This window comes from Balaenoptera musculus, chromosome 3, assembly GCF_009873245.2.
Source record: "Balaenoptera musculus isolate JJ_BM4_2016_0621 chromosome 3, mBalMus1.pri.v3, whole genome shotgun sequence".
Taxonomy (NCBI): Eukaryota; Metazoa; Chordata; class Mammalia; order Artiodactyla; family Balaenopteridae; genus Balaenoptera; species Balaenoptera musculus.
The window spans coordinates 77164713-77177570 of record NC_045787.1 but is presented as its reverse complement, the minus strand read 5'-3'; the positions used below and the strand labels follow the sequence as shown (position 1 = coordinate 77177570).

The 12858-nt window shown below is 43.7% G+C and overlaps 1 protein-coding gene across 5 annotated transcripts in view; it reads left to right on the top strand.

Moving 5' to 3' along the window:
- The first annotated feature begins 5674 nt into the window (after positions 1-5674).
- Positions 5675-12858, top strand: part of ERAP1 (endoplasmic reticulum aminopeptidase 1) — a 34221-nt gene continuing 27037 nt past the window's right edge. Inside the window, exons 1-4 of one of the 5 annotated variants that reach the window (XM_036847213.1) lie at positions 5675-6022; positions 7008-7117; positions 9275-9305; positions 11354-11894. In XM_036847213.1, the coding sequence (XP_036703108.1) occupies positions 5839-6022; positions 7008-7117; positions 9275-9305; positions 11354-11894 (866 nt within the window). In that variant the 5' untranslated portion in view covers positions 5675-5838. Of the gene's footprint in view, positions 6023-7007; positions 7118-8835; positions 9011-9274; positions 9306-11353; positions 11895-12858 lie in introns of those variants that run through there. The other 4 variants (XM_036847215.1, XM_036847216.1, XM_036847214.1 and 1 more) reach the window with 4 other exon arrangements.

Sequence of the window (12858 nt, the reverse complement as noted above, 5' to 3'; positions counted from 1 at the left end):
TATCATGTCATCTGCAAGCAGTGATAGTTTTACTTCTTCTTTTCCAATTTGGATTCCCTTTATTTCTTTTTCTTCTCTGATTGCCATGGCTAGGACTTCCAAAACTATGTCAACTAGAAGTGGCGAGAGTGAACATCCTTGTCTTGTTCCTGATCTTAGAGGAAATGCTTTCAGCTTTTCACTGTTGAGTATGATGTTAGCTGTGGGTTTATCATATATGGCCTTTATTATGCTGAGTTAGGTTCCCTCTATGCCCACTTTCTGGAGAGTTTTTTTTTTTTTTTTTTTTATCATAAATTGGTGTTGAATTTTGTCAAAAGCTTTTTCTGCATCTATTGAGATGATCATATGGTTTTTATTCTTCAATCTGTTGATGTGGTTTACCACACTGATTGATTTACAGATATTAAAAAATCCTTGCATCCCTGGGATAAATCCCACTTGATCATGGTGTATGATCCTTTTCATGTATTGTTGGATTTGATTTGCTAGCATTTTGTTGAGGATTTTTGCATCTATGTTCATCAGTAATATTGGCCTGTAATTTTCTTTTTTTTTGTGGTATCTTTGTCTGGTTTTGGTATCAGGGTGATGGTGGCCTCATAGAATGAGTTTGGGAGTGTTCCTTCCTCTGCGATTTTTTGGAATAGTTTCAGAAGGATAGGTGTCAACTCTTCTCTAAATATTTGTTAGAATTTGCCTGTGAAGCCATCTGGTCCTGGACTTTTGCTTGTTGGGAGTTTTTTAATCACAGTTTCAATTTCAGTACTTGTGATCGGTATGTTCATATTTTCTAGTTCTTCCTGGTTCAGACTTGGGATATTGTACCTTTCTCAGAATTTTTCCATTTCTTCTAGGTTGTCCATTTTATTAGCATATAGTTGCTTGTAGTAGTCTCTTATGATCCTTCATATTTCTGTGGTGTCCATTGTAAATTCTCCTTTTTTATTTCTAATTTTATTGCTTGAGCCCTCTCCTCTTTTTTTTCCTTGATATGTCTGGCTAAAGGTTTATCAGTTTTGTTTATCTTTTCAAAGAATCAGTTTTTAGTTTCATTGATCTTTTCTATGGTTTTCTTTGTCTCTTTCATTTATTTCTGCTCTGATCTTTATGATTTCTTTCCTTCTACTAACTTTGGGTTTTGTTTGTTCTTCTTTCTCCAGTTGCTTTAGGTGTAAGGTTAGGTTGTTTATTTGAGATTTTTCTTGTTTCCTGAGGTAAGATTGTATTGCTATAAACTTCCCTCTTAGAACTGCTTTTGCTGCTTCCCTTAGGTTTTGGATCATTGTGCTTTTATTTCCATTTGTCTCTAGGTACTTTTTGATTTGCTCTTGGATTTCTTCACTGATCCATTGGTTGTTTAGTGACATATTGTTTAGCTTCCACGTGTTTGTGTTTTTTACAGTTTTTTTCTTGTAATTGATTTCTAATCTCATAGTGTTGTGGTTGGAAAAGACGCTTGATATGATTTCAGTTTTCTTAAATTTACTGAGGCTCACTTTGTGGCCCAGCATGTGATCAATCCTGGAAAATGTTCCACGTGCACTTTAGAAGAATGTGTATTCTGCTGCTTTTGGATGGAATGTGCAGTTGCTGTGGCAGAGGGAGCTATAAACAACATCAAACCTAAATACCAGGTTTCCTGAACTAAGATTTGCTTTAATGTCAGATTAACAATATCTGGTAAGCTCCAACATCTTAAATAACTTAACATAGCAGGCATAGGTCTGGATTTTAAAGAAATTGACATGATTCATTTAGATGTATTTGTGGGATTGCTTTGAAACAACAGAGACTTACTGATTGTGATATTTTACATTTTTAATGGAATTCATGGATTTCTCTTGTGTGTCATAGGTAATTTTTATATAACTAAGTAATGATTTTCCAGTAGATAAATTGGCAACAAACATAAACATATAATTCTCAGAAGAGGAAATAAAAAGTAAAAACATCTAATTAACATATGTTTAGTATAGTGTTCAATCTCATAGTAATGAAATGCAAATTTTAAAAACATGCGTTATGGTGATTTACCTCCTAGTTGAAATGAGCAAAGGGAAAAGCCATAGGAATATAGAACGTGGGCTGAAGAGTAGTGAGGTGGACCTCCCGCTTACTGAGGAGGGATGGAAGAGGGGTGTGGTCTCTGGGTTCCATCAGGCTGTGAGAACCGGGGGCATGCTCAGTTTTCCCTCTGTGGCAGGAGTAGGTCAAATAGATGTCTGAGGAGGGGGGAAATGGGAAACAAGTCATCAGTCCTCAAGTCACCCAGAAAGTTCTTCAGGACCCAGCAGTCCTAGTAGTCTGACAGCAGTTTTGGTCACTCACATTGTTCCTACAGAAGCTGGCATCCATCACTCCCTCTCTAGTGCTCTGTCATAGTGGCGACTCAGGGCTCTTTCTGAAGCTTGACAAACTGGCTGAATCAAGAAAGGAATTCGTTGCTTCTCTTGATTGGAAAGTCCAAGGGTAGGGCTTGCTCAGGACAGCTGGGGCTGACAGCCTCAATGGGGTTATTTTCTCTGTCTGTTTCTCTGTCAATTCTACTTTACTTTGAATTGGCTTCACTTTAGAGCAAGCTGTCTCCACATGGTGGCTCCTGCCTTGTAGGTCACTCACCATCTCAAATCCTTAGTTTCTTCATTATAGAAAAATGGAACTAGAAGCCACCTACACAAGTGCACTCTGAGAGTCCAATGAGATAGAGTATATGTAAATGCTTTCAAACCACAATGTTTCAGAGGAATTTATTTGTTCTTGTGGGGTCAGTGGCCTGCTTTGAAGCAGTGTTTCTTTTAACTTGGCATCTATACCTTCCTCCTTGTTTCTGATGTTCAATAAAATGGTATAGATTTTGTTGAGTAGGCCTGGCTTGCAGTTTGACATGTAGGAAAAAAAAGTATCATCCTCTTTATCAAGAATATCAAGAATGAAGGACATTGCTACATTGCTATTCTTTTTTTTTTTTTTTCTTTTTTAAGGTGGTGTTTAAAAAAATTAAGTTCTGGGGCCATAGGAGCCTGTGGAGGTGCCTCAGGAACCCACAGTGTGTGTGGGGGGGAGGTGTGGGAATGGGGTTGAGAGACAGCTGGCAGGGACTAAATGGGTGGGTTTGTCAGAACAGCCCTGTTTGTCTGTTTTCTACATCATGATTCCGGGTAAGATTTTACATCGAGAAGGAGAGTGGTGATATAGTCAAAATGGCAGCAACTTGGGCAGCAAAAGAGAAGAAATGAGCCAAATGCTGACATTAATCGACAAAGGCTAACGAAGACAGAACTGATCCAATTACTTAAAGCAAAACTGAACACCACTTGATCAAAATCTGGAATCCAATCTGAAAAAAAAAAAGAAATTGATTAGTAATAAGCCAAGGTTGTACACATCACAATGGCGAAAGCCTGAGGTCGACTCCCTCCTCCTCCCACCTCCCATCTGAGACTAAGGACACTGAGAAGCTTTTGAAATGCATAGGCCCAACTGACCCTCTTACACTGTGTGGAGGACAGTATTATTTTTTACCAACCTCTCCCTGCATTTGCAGAAGACCCTGTAGCTAGTTCTGGGCAATGAAATGTGAGTGGAAGGGATGTGTATTATTCAGCGCTGAGGTGGGAAAAGGCTGATGCATGATTCTCTGGACTTACTCTTCCTTGGCATGGTGATCAAGAAGGCCAAAAGCTTCAGATGGATGCACCTACAAGATGATGATCCTCTGTCACACTGAGCCCCGATGGGCTGTGCAGGGCAGAGGACCCTGCCTACAGACAGTGGCTGTGTACCATGAGTGAGAAATAAAGCTTTGTGTTCTTACACTACTGATGTCTTAGTTACAGCAGCATAAGCAAATATCTACTGGGAGGAAATGTGGAGGCTCCAGGAAGGTTGTTCAGGGTGGGAAATTCCTAGAGGCTGCCTGGAAGAGAGCAAAGCTAGAAGTGCCAAGTGAAGCTGGGGGCTAGGTGAGGAGGGGTGGACGTAAATAACAGCTAGCTGAGGAAGCTGTGTAAGTCAGTGGAAAAAACATGCACTTTGGAGTCAAACTGACCCACCTAGGGCTCACATTTAGGTTTCACTTCTTATTTTCCCTTCAAGCAAGTTGACAGCCTCTCTTACTTTTCTCATTTATAAAGCATAATACCTACATTACCTGACTGCTGAAAAGATTAAATTATACATACATATACACACAAACGCACATGACTAGCATTTAGCACAGTATCGAACAGTTGGCAAGTAATCCATAAACCAAGATGCCCTTTCTTTCTGTCTGCTTCCCTCTAGTACCATTTCTAAGCTTGGTAGCTGCTAAGTTTTGATCTCACGGACTCTACAAGTGGGACTCCTTCAAGTTTAAAGTCCTCACTCCAAGGCCTGCATCCCACAAATCCCTGCTAGAGCTTTGAAACTACAAGGGAATACTGCCAAATCCTGTCTTTAATTGCTTTATTGTAGTGCCCTTGGATTCTGAAGAGGGACTCTTGGCCATTGTAAATGAGTCTAAAGTCTGGGGGAGTCTGGCTCCCATCTGCCCAGGTATCTGTAAAGGCATTCCCCTCTTCCTGCCTTCTCACTTGTCACTTATAGCAGCCTCCAGCCTGTTCGGTGCCTTCATTTCCTTCCACCCTGACCATCAAGAAATATTTTAAAAGAAACTAAACTTATTAGAAATGGAAGGGAAAGCATCATATCTCTAAATATAAATATGAAAACAAAGAAATGCATGAGTTTATGGGACAGGAAACTCTCATCTGAACAAATTGGGATCACTGACACCCAGAGGCCTTGGAGGCTATAGCTGTCCACTGACACCCCTGCAAACATGCAGAAATTTCAAATGCAGAAATTACCTGATCCCAAAGTTGGTTTCTTATTGAATTTTAGTGAAAAAACTTCCCTTGGTTCCACTCTGGTTGGGCTTGGGGACAGGGTGTTAATTTTATGTTACAAAATATCCTTGACTGGAGAGAATATGCAGAACAAAATATTATGTTTTTCAAAAGGAGGCATAAGATTGAGGGGAAAAAAGCTGAGAAATACTGTTCTAGCGACTTGGAACCCCAGGTTCTCAAAGGCAAGGCAGCAGAGAAAGAAGTGAGAGGAGAAAGCGGGAGTATTGTGAGGAAAAATCCCAGAGGGGCTGGGGCAGCATTTCGTGAGTATGAATATTTCTTGGCTTGTTACCTCATTTACCCTCAACTGTTTAAAGATGGGCTTTCTGAGACATTTCATCCAATCTTAATGTTTTAAGGGGAGCAAAGAAATGGTCATTTGATTTGAAAACGCAGGGAGGGAGATTTTTTAATGTGGGGAGCAGCAAATCCTTGGGGTCCAAGGGTCCCTTGGTATTGGTGGGGCAGTTCCGGGCCTCTGTTTCCCCTTCTTTCTCTTCGGTGTCTCCAGCCGAACCCCTCTACAGGTGAAAGCCCAGACAGTTCAGCATTTTGCAGAAACAAAGAATTGTTCTGGGTTTCTGTTTCATTCGGAGGCGGGCCGAGAGCTCTCAGCCCATTTGCGGAGGTGAGATGATGGACACCCCTTGCGTCCAAGGGGCTTTGAGCTGGCTCAGGCTGGGATAGAGGGGAGCTCCGGTCCACGGAAGTGCCCTGTAAGAGCACCGGCCCACTCCTTAAGCCCCAAACCTCCGCTGCACCGAAGGCTAATCAATGAAAAACCAAACCAAACCAAACCAAAAAAACCCTCCAGAGATACACGCAGGGGAAATGATCTGTATTCCTAAAGGGGTGCTCCGCCCCGCCTGGGCCCCCAGCAGTGCAACCCTGCGGCTTCCCTTGCTGCCGCACTGTTTTGTGAACTCCTGTCTTGGGAACAGCGATGTCTGCTCGTCCCCACTACCGGGCTTCCCCTTGCCCAGCTTCCGCCTCGGCCTGGGGCGCCCCTGCGCCTGCCGAGGCTCGACCCCGCGCCCTGCGCTTCTGCGTGCAGCTCCGGCTCCACTTTCACTTTCGGTCCCGGGGCGGCCAAGGCAGGCAGCAGCGGCATGGTCCCCGAGCCACAGGTACAGCGCTACCGTCCCCAGTGCGCCCCGCGGGGAGGGGGCTGCGTGGTTGGGGAAGGGCGGGGCCCAGGCATCCTCCCTGTGCTGGGGAGGCCTGGAGTCCGGGGCGCGGGGAGGAAGAGAACCAGGGGGCTGCGAAGTGGGGCTGGGGGGAGTCGTGGGGCTGGGGATCATGTCCGCGGGGAGGGCGGCGGGGTTGGCGCGGGCCCAGTCCTGCTCGCGTCCTTGTCCCTCTTTTCCACTGGGAGAGGGACAGGGGCGCAGGGCTGGTGCGCCTGCCCCACGCGCTCCCCGGGCTGTGCCACTTCCCGGCCGGGACGCGGGAGCCTCCTTCTGCGCTCCTCCTAGAGGCTGCGTTCCTGCCCGCCGCGTCCACCGGACTGCCGAGTAGGGCCAAGTGAACTGGTGGGTGGATTGAGGGTTTAGGCCGAGGAGGGCACCTTGCAGATAATAGTCAGAGAAACATACGTGGCTTTGGTTACTTGCAGGCGCGGGGGTGTTCTGGGAACATCAGTTAAGTGTCCTCAAGATCAATTCTCTCCCTTCTTCTGTTCTTGTTGTCAGTAGTTGTCTGTCCTCACTTCTCTCTGGCTCAGCCTGGGTTTATCGAGTTAAAACACTACTGTTTGAGCAAATTAAAATTCCCTCTCTGGGTGTCTTACACGCCTGGTGGGCCTGCAAGTTAATTTCATGAGGAAGGAGAAGTGCAGACACTTCCTTACCTTTTTCATGGAGGTTCTTTGTGAGAGGTTCAGAAAGAAATGCTCTGTTTTCTACTGAATCCCCAGAGTATTTGCTCTCAATTCAGGATGTAGTTGACAACTTAAAAAAACAAAACAAAACTTAAAAAAATTGGCCAGGGTTGTCTCTTTTTCCACGGAGCTGGAATTGTTCTGATATGTAGCACATTTTCAGGTGGACCTAAATAGATAAATTCTAATATGTTAAAAAATTGAACTGATTCAACATTTTTATTATTTACCAGCAGTGACAAGCTGTTATCAATGCTTGTTAATTTCATTGTTCAGAGCATTTTGGAAGAAGGTCCATTACCTCTTGATGATGGATTTCACATTCCATAGTGTCCCAATGAAGGTAAGGATGAGATAGCCCAGGACCGGTTGCCCCTGACTTCCTGTGTAAGTGGGAAAAGTCAGAATCACCAAAGGCAGTAAGGTTCCTAAAGTATCTTGAACTCTTTCTGGCTGTGAAGTAAAGTTAGGTACTCTGTTACTGCTGCACTTTTATCCACAACATTGTGAAAGAAGCTTTAGTAAGATCAGATGCCAAAGGAAGGTACTTTTTAAAACTTTAAAGGAGTACAGTGAAGTACAGGCAATTCCTTTAAAACCCTTATCTCTGTGCCCTCAATCTGTGTATATTTAACTGCCTTCTTGATAAATCCCCTTGGATATCTCATAGACAGCACAAATTAAACATATTAAAAAATGAACCCTTCATTCCCTCTTCTCCCTTTTAAATCTCTTCCACCTCTGGCCTTCTCCATTTCAATAAAGGGTACCTCTGACTACCCAGAAGTTCATTGTAGAAACCTGGCAGCCATCCTCATAAATCTGTCCTTTCCCTCACTCCCTACTTCTAATCCACCCTAAATATAGATGTTGAATCCATCCATCTCTCTGTCTCCACCCGCTCCCCCCCCCCCCCAGTTCTTTCTGTTGACACCATCCGAGTATGAACCACTCTCTTAATTTTGTCTAGACTACTTTCTAACTGGTCTCTTGGCCTTCACTCTTACTTCTTCCCAGTCTTCCACTCTCCACACAGCAACAAGGGTGATTTTCTTTAGGTGTGAACTGGATCCTAGCTAGATCTCCTAGCTCAAATCCCAGTGGTTTCTCATTGCCCTTAGGATAGGATCCAAAATCCTTAAGATGCCTAGAAGGTGTGTGGTGGTCTGGCCCCTGCCCACCTCTCCAGGTGCATCTTTCTGCCACATGCTGGGCTTCAGCTTCACTGACTTTATAAATAACTGGCACTCTCTACTGCCCCTGAGCTTGCAAGTATGTGTGCTCTTCCCTCTGTTTGCAAAACTCTGTCTCCCTCTTTCCTCAGCTAACTTGAATTTGTCCTTTAAATCTCAGCTAAACATCTCAGAGAGCCCTCAGTGTACATCAGTCTGCTCTGTTACTCTCTTTCAGTATGTGTGTTGCTTTTTTCTTCATAGCTAATCATGGTTGGTAACTATCTATGTGTGTATTTGTGTAAATTTGTTAAAAGTCACCCCACCCCCACTATATGCTCTTTGAGGTCAGGGACCTGTGCTGTCTTGCACTGCCCCGCAAAACCCTCGCACATAATAGACCCTCAATAAATATCTGTGGAATGAGTAATTGAACATATTTTAACTTAATTTTCACAACAATCCTGTGAGAGAGGTGTTATCTCGTTTTACACACGAAGAAAATGGAACCAAGATTCAACAACCTGCCCAAGGTCATAGTAGGTGGCAGAGCAAGAACTCAAAGCCAGATTTTCTTTTCTGACTGTAAACCTAATATATATATTGCTGATATAGCAATAATTATATATGTATGTATGAATTACAACATTTTTGCTGTCTGTATCACATGTTCCATTTTGGTTTCCTGGCACTGCATCCTCTCTGAGACACAGCCATCATCTCTTTGGCTCCCTCCTCTCTTGGACCCAACACTGCAAGGCCTTTGCTATGAGGTGCCACCACCAACCCCTTTAGCAGCCCGTGGTCCTTGCTGTCAGCTCAGAACCAGTTGGAATTTTTAGATCTCTTGGGCTGCTGGAGAACCCTTGAGGACTCCCAGAGCCCTTGCATGCCTGAACCTGCCACCTTCACCGTGCTCTCTGCCATCTTGGGGCGCAGGCCACACTTACTAAGCTACTGCCATCAGAAGTTCCAAATGGAAGCATCACACAAGTTCTTTCTACCTCTGGCCCCTCAACTCCAAGGGAGATCCATCATTCTGCCCTGGGATTCTGCCTGAGGAGGTAGGGGCAGGAACTCTTTACTATTTTGGTGTTTAAACTTTATTCTTCTCTTCCAAATCACTTCAATCCTCCATGGCTGGAAGCATCCTTTAGTTGGTTCCTAGACAACAAAAAACAAAAAACCCCAAGAAACACAAAAACAAAAACCCCTGTTCTTCCTGTTCACATTTCTTTTCTGTCTCATTTGGGTGGTGCCTTTTGAACTGGGATTATGGTGTCTCCATGGTTGACTGTCTCTACGGTGCTGACATCCTTTCTGTTTAGCCTGCAGATCTACTCTGTGGGGAAGCGAGAGGTAAGTACCTGTAGCTGTGTGCTTGGGAAGGGAGCAGAATGGAGAGTGAAGGGTGGGGATAGCACATCAGTCATTCCCCTGAAGTAGTGTTCCCCACATAGGGATCAAGGGATAAGACCATGGCTTGGCAAGGATTATCTAGGAGGTTCCTCAATCTGGCACTTCAGTAGAATTTCTGGGAAGTTTAAAAAAAATTATGATGCCCTGACCTAGGGACCCAAGCATCAGTCGTTATTTTAAGAGCTTCCTAGATGACATTAATATGCAGCCAAAGTTGAGAACCACTAACATAGAGGAAGAATCCAGTGTACCACCATCATTTCAATAACCTGAGCTCACCTGACAGGGTCCCCTCCTGGCCAACTGCTATTAGAGAGGCAGCTTTGTCTAAGAGAGAGAAAAAAGTATGCTTGGTTCTCTGGGCATGGATTGCCAACTCCCTTAAAATTCGCATTCCTTTTATGTCCCATGGCCTTTAAAATAAAGTGCAAAATATGGTCTGCATCATGCCTCCTGGTGTGCTTTGAGTGTAACCTTAGAGTCACCCCCCTCCTTGCCTTGTGAATAATTATTCTCCAGCAAGTTCTCCTGGGGTTCGCTTCTGTCCACATTGACTGCCCGAACAGCCCTATCCTTTCTCCTTTTGTGCTGTAGCTCCTACTCTAGCTTGCTCCACCTGCAGTGCTTCTGATGCCCTCCCTTCACTTCCAAATCCGACCCGTCCTTCCAAACCACTCTCAATGCTGCTCTTGCATGAAGGCATCTCAGCATCACTCTGCAGCCAAAGTCACTCTCTCCCTGTGGAAATACCATTCCATTCTCCCTCAGCTCTCTTTTCTTCTTCTTCCTTTTTGTTTTTGAATTTTTTTTTTTTTTGGCCACGCTATGCGGCATGTGGGATCTTAGTTCCCTGACCAGGGATCAAACCCATGCCCCCTGCAGTGGAGACGTGGAGTCTTAACCACTGGACTGCCAGGGAAGTCCCTATTATTATTTTTAAAGCACTCCACACTTTGTTGTGTTTTACTCTTTGTGTATATATGTTTTCTGCCCTTCCAGATTTTGAAGTCCTTGATTATGGGATTTGTGTCTTGTATATTCTTATATCCCACACGGTACTCAGCACACAGCCTTGTAGGCAGCAGGCATGCAACACTTATTTGTTGGATAGAGTGTAAGAGAGAAACCAGGGGATTGTCACAAACTATCATGAAAAGCCACTCTAAAGTCTTCCCTGGCTAAATAGATACTAAATGAGCTTTTGGCAGGACAGTGTGACAAAGATGCCAGTATTATGAAGGCTTACTGTTACAAATACTTGCCTTTCCCCCCGCCTTGCTACTGAGCATATATGTTTCCTTCCTATACTTCCTGTGTTTTAAGAACTCTCTGCGTTGTAAGCTTAGTGGGAAGCAAGGCCTGTCTCCCGCTGAGGAAGCTGTAAGCCCAGATTCTTGCTCTCTCCACCTCCCAGCCTGGTAGTGTAGACACCTTGCTTCTGCTGAAACAACAAAACGTTGCAGGGGCAGTGGAGACCTCACTGTACTGGTGGCCGCAGGGGTGTCAGAATCTAATCTCTAGGCAGTAGGGTGGCTTCTTCTAAGGTCCAGTGTGGGTAGGGGGTGGTCACCTGATCAGATGTTTCTCTGATGTGGTTCTGGCTGCCCATTTTTTGCCTGTTTTATGAGCCTGGTTTCCCAAATGACCTGGCAGCCCTGTGACCCATTCAGTGAGCTACTCAGGATCCTCAGCCAGAGCTTGTTCTTACTTTCAACAGAGAACCCTGACTGATAAGAGTTAATTTAAACTTTGAAAGCCAAATGATGCTTTTCAGTAGGTGTTAGTGATTGTTGCTAACCATAAACCTCTTTCTTCTTATGAATCATTAACATAGGGAAGGTAATTTTACTTTCAGGAAAAGACCTGGTACTTTTGAAAGTTTGTATCTGTATCTGTTCATTCTGGATGGATACATTCTGAAATTATGCTGTCTTGATAATATTTTAGTGACTCTTTTTTTTTTTTCTTTTACACCTTTGTGCCACTAGGCAGTTCAAGCAAGATGATATCTCTGTCCATCAAACGGCCCCTTGTGACCATGTCCTTTCTGCTTTCATCACTGTTGATGCTCTTAACTGTGGCAACTCCATCCTGGTGTCAGAGGAGTGAAACGACATCTCCAAAGGCTAGTAACAGGGCACCATTTCCTTGGAATAAAATGCGACTTCCTGAGCACATCACCCCAGTTCATTACGATCTCGTGATTCATGCCAACCTCACCACTCTGACTTTCGGGGGAACCACGGAAATAGAAATCACAGCCAGCAAGCCCACCAGTACCATCGTCCTGCATAGTCACCACCTGCAAATATCTAAGGCCGCCCTGAGGAAGGGAGCTGGTGAGAGGCAGTCTTTAGAGCCGCTGAGAGTCCTGGAATACCCGCCTCAGGAGCAAATCGCACTCCTGGCTCCTGAGCCCCTGGTGGTTGGGCTCCCATACACCATTGTCATTGACTATGCTGGCAATCTTTCTGAGAGTTTCCATGGATTTTATAAAAGCACCTACAGAACCAAGGAAGGGGAAGTGAGGTATTTTTTGTCTCTCTCTCTTTCTTTTTAAAAGGTTCAAGTGCTACCCACACTAAATTTATTACTTCAGGTGGATTGTCTTTTAAAATTCCCTTGATTGTTGAATTCTTTCTTTGGTTTTGTTTTGCATCTCTTTGTAGATTTAAAAATGGCTCATAGTTTTTTCCCTGTTTTTTGGGATCTCCTTTTTCATTCTGTTTTAACCAGTTTTCTTTCCTCCAGCTCTATCAGAGGGAATACCTATTTGTTTATTTAATTAGATTTCTGGCATATAATAAATATTTTAAATTCTCTTGGCCTATGTACTAGTTTCCAAGGGTTGCTTTAACAAAGTGCATAAACTGGGTGGCATAAAGCAATAGAAGTTTTTTCTCTCACAGTTCTGGAGGCCGGAAGTCCAAAATCAAGGCGTCAGGAAGCCTACGCTCTCTCTGAGTCTCTGAGTCCCTCCTTGCCTCTTCCTAGCTTGTGGTGCCATCAGTCTTTGACATTCCTTGGCTTTGCAGCGACATCAGTCCAGTCTCTGCCTGCCTGTCACATGGCCATTCTCCAAATTTCCCTCTTCTTATAAGGACACCAATTCTGTTGGATTAGGGCCCAACCTGATGGCCTCATCTGAACTTGATTACATCTGTAAAGACCCTATTTCTATATAAAGTTACACAGATATTAGGTAATAAGACTTCAATGTATCTTTTTGGGGGGACACAATTCAACCCATATAGCCAGTTAGAGGAAATATTAATATTTTTGTCTCAGTGAAAACTTTTTCAGGGATCCTCTCCTGCCTTGCTTTAGTTCTGTTTTTAATAAAATATGTTGGGAGATTTTATGCTCAATTTTAAAATCAAATTTCATTTGTTAGTAGATTATACTAACTTGCTTTCGGATTTCATATTATTTTTTTGAGGTAAAAGAAGTCAGATACTACCAAAAAGAATTTTTAAAAAAGTAAAATATATCC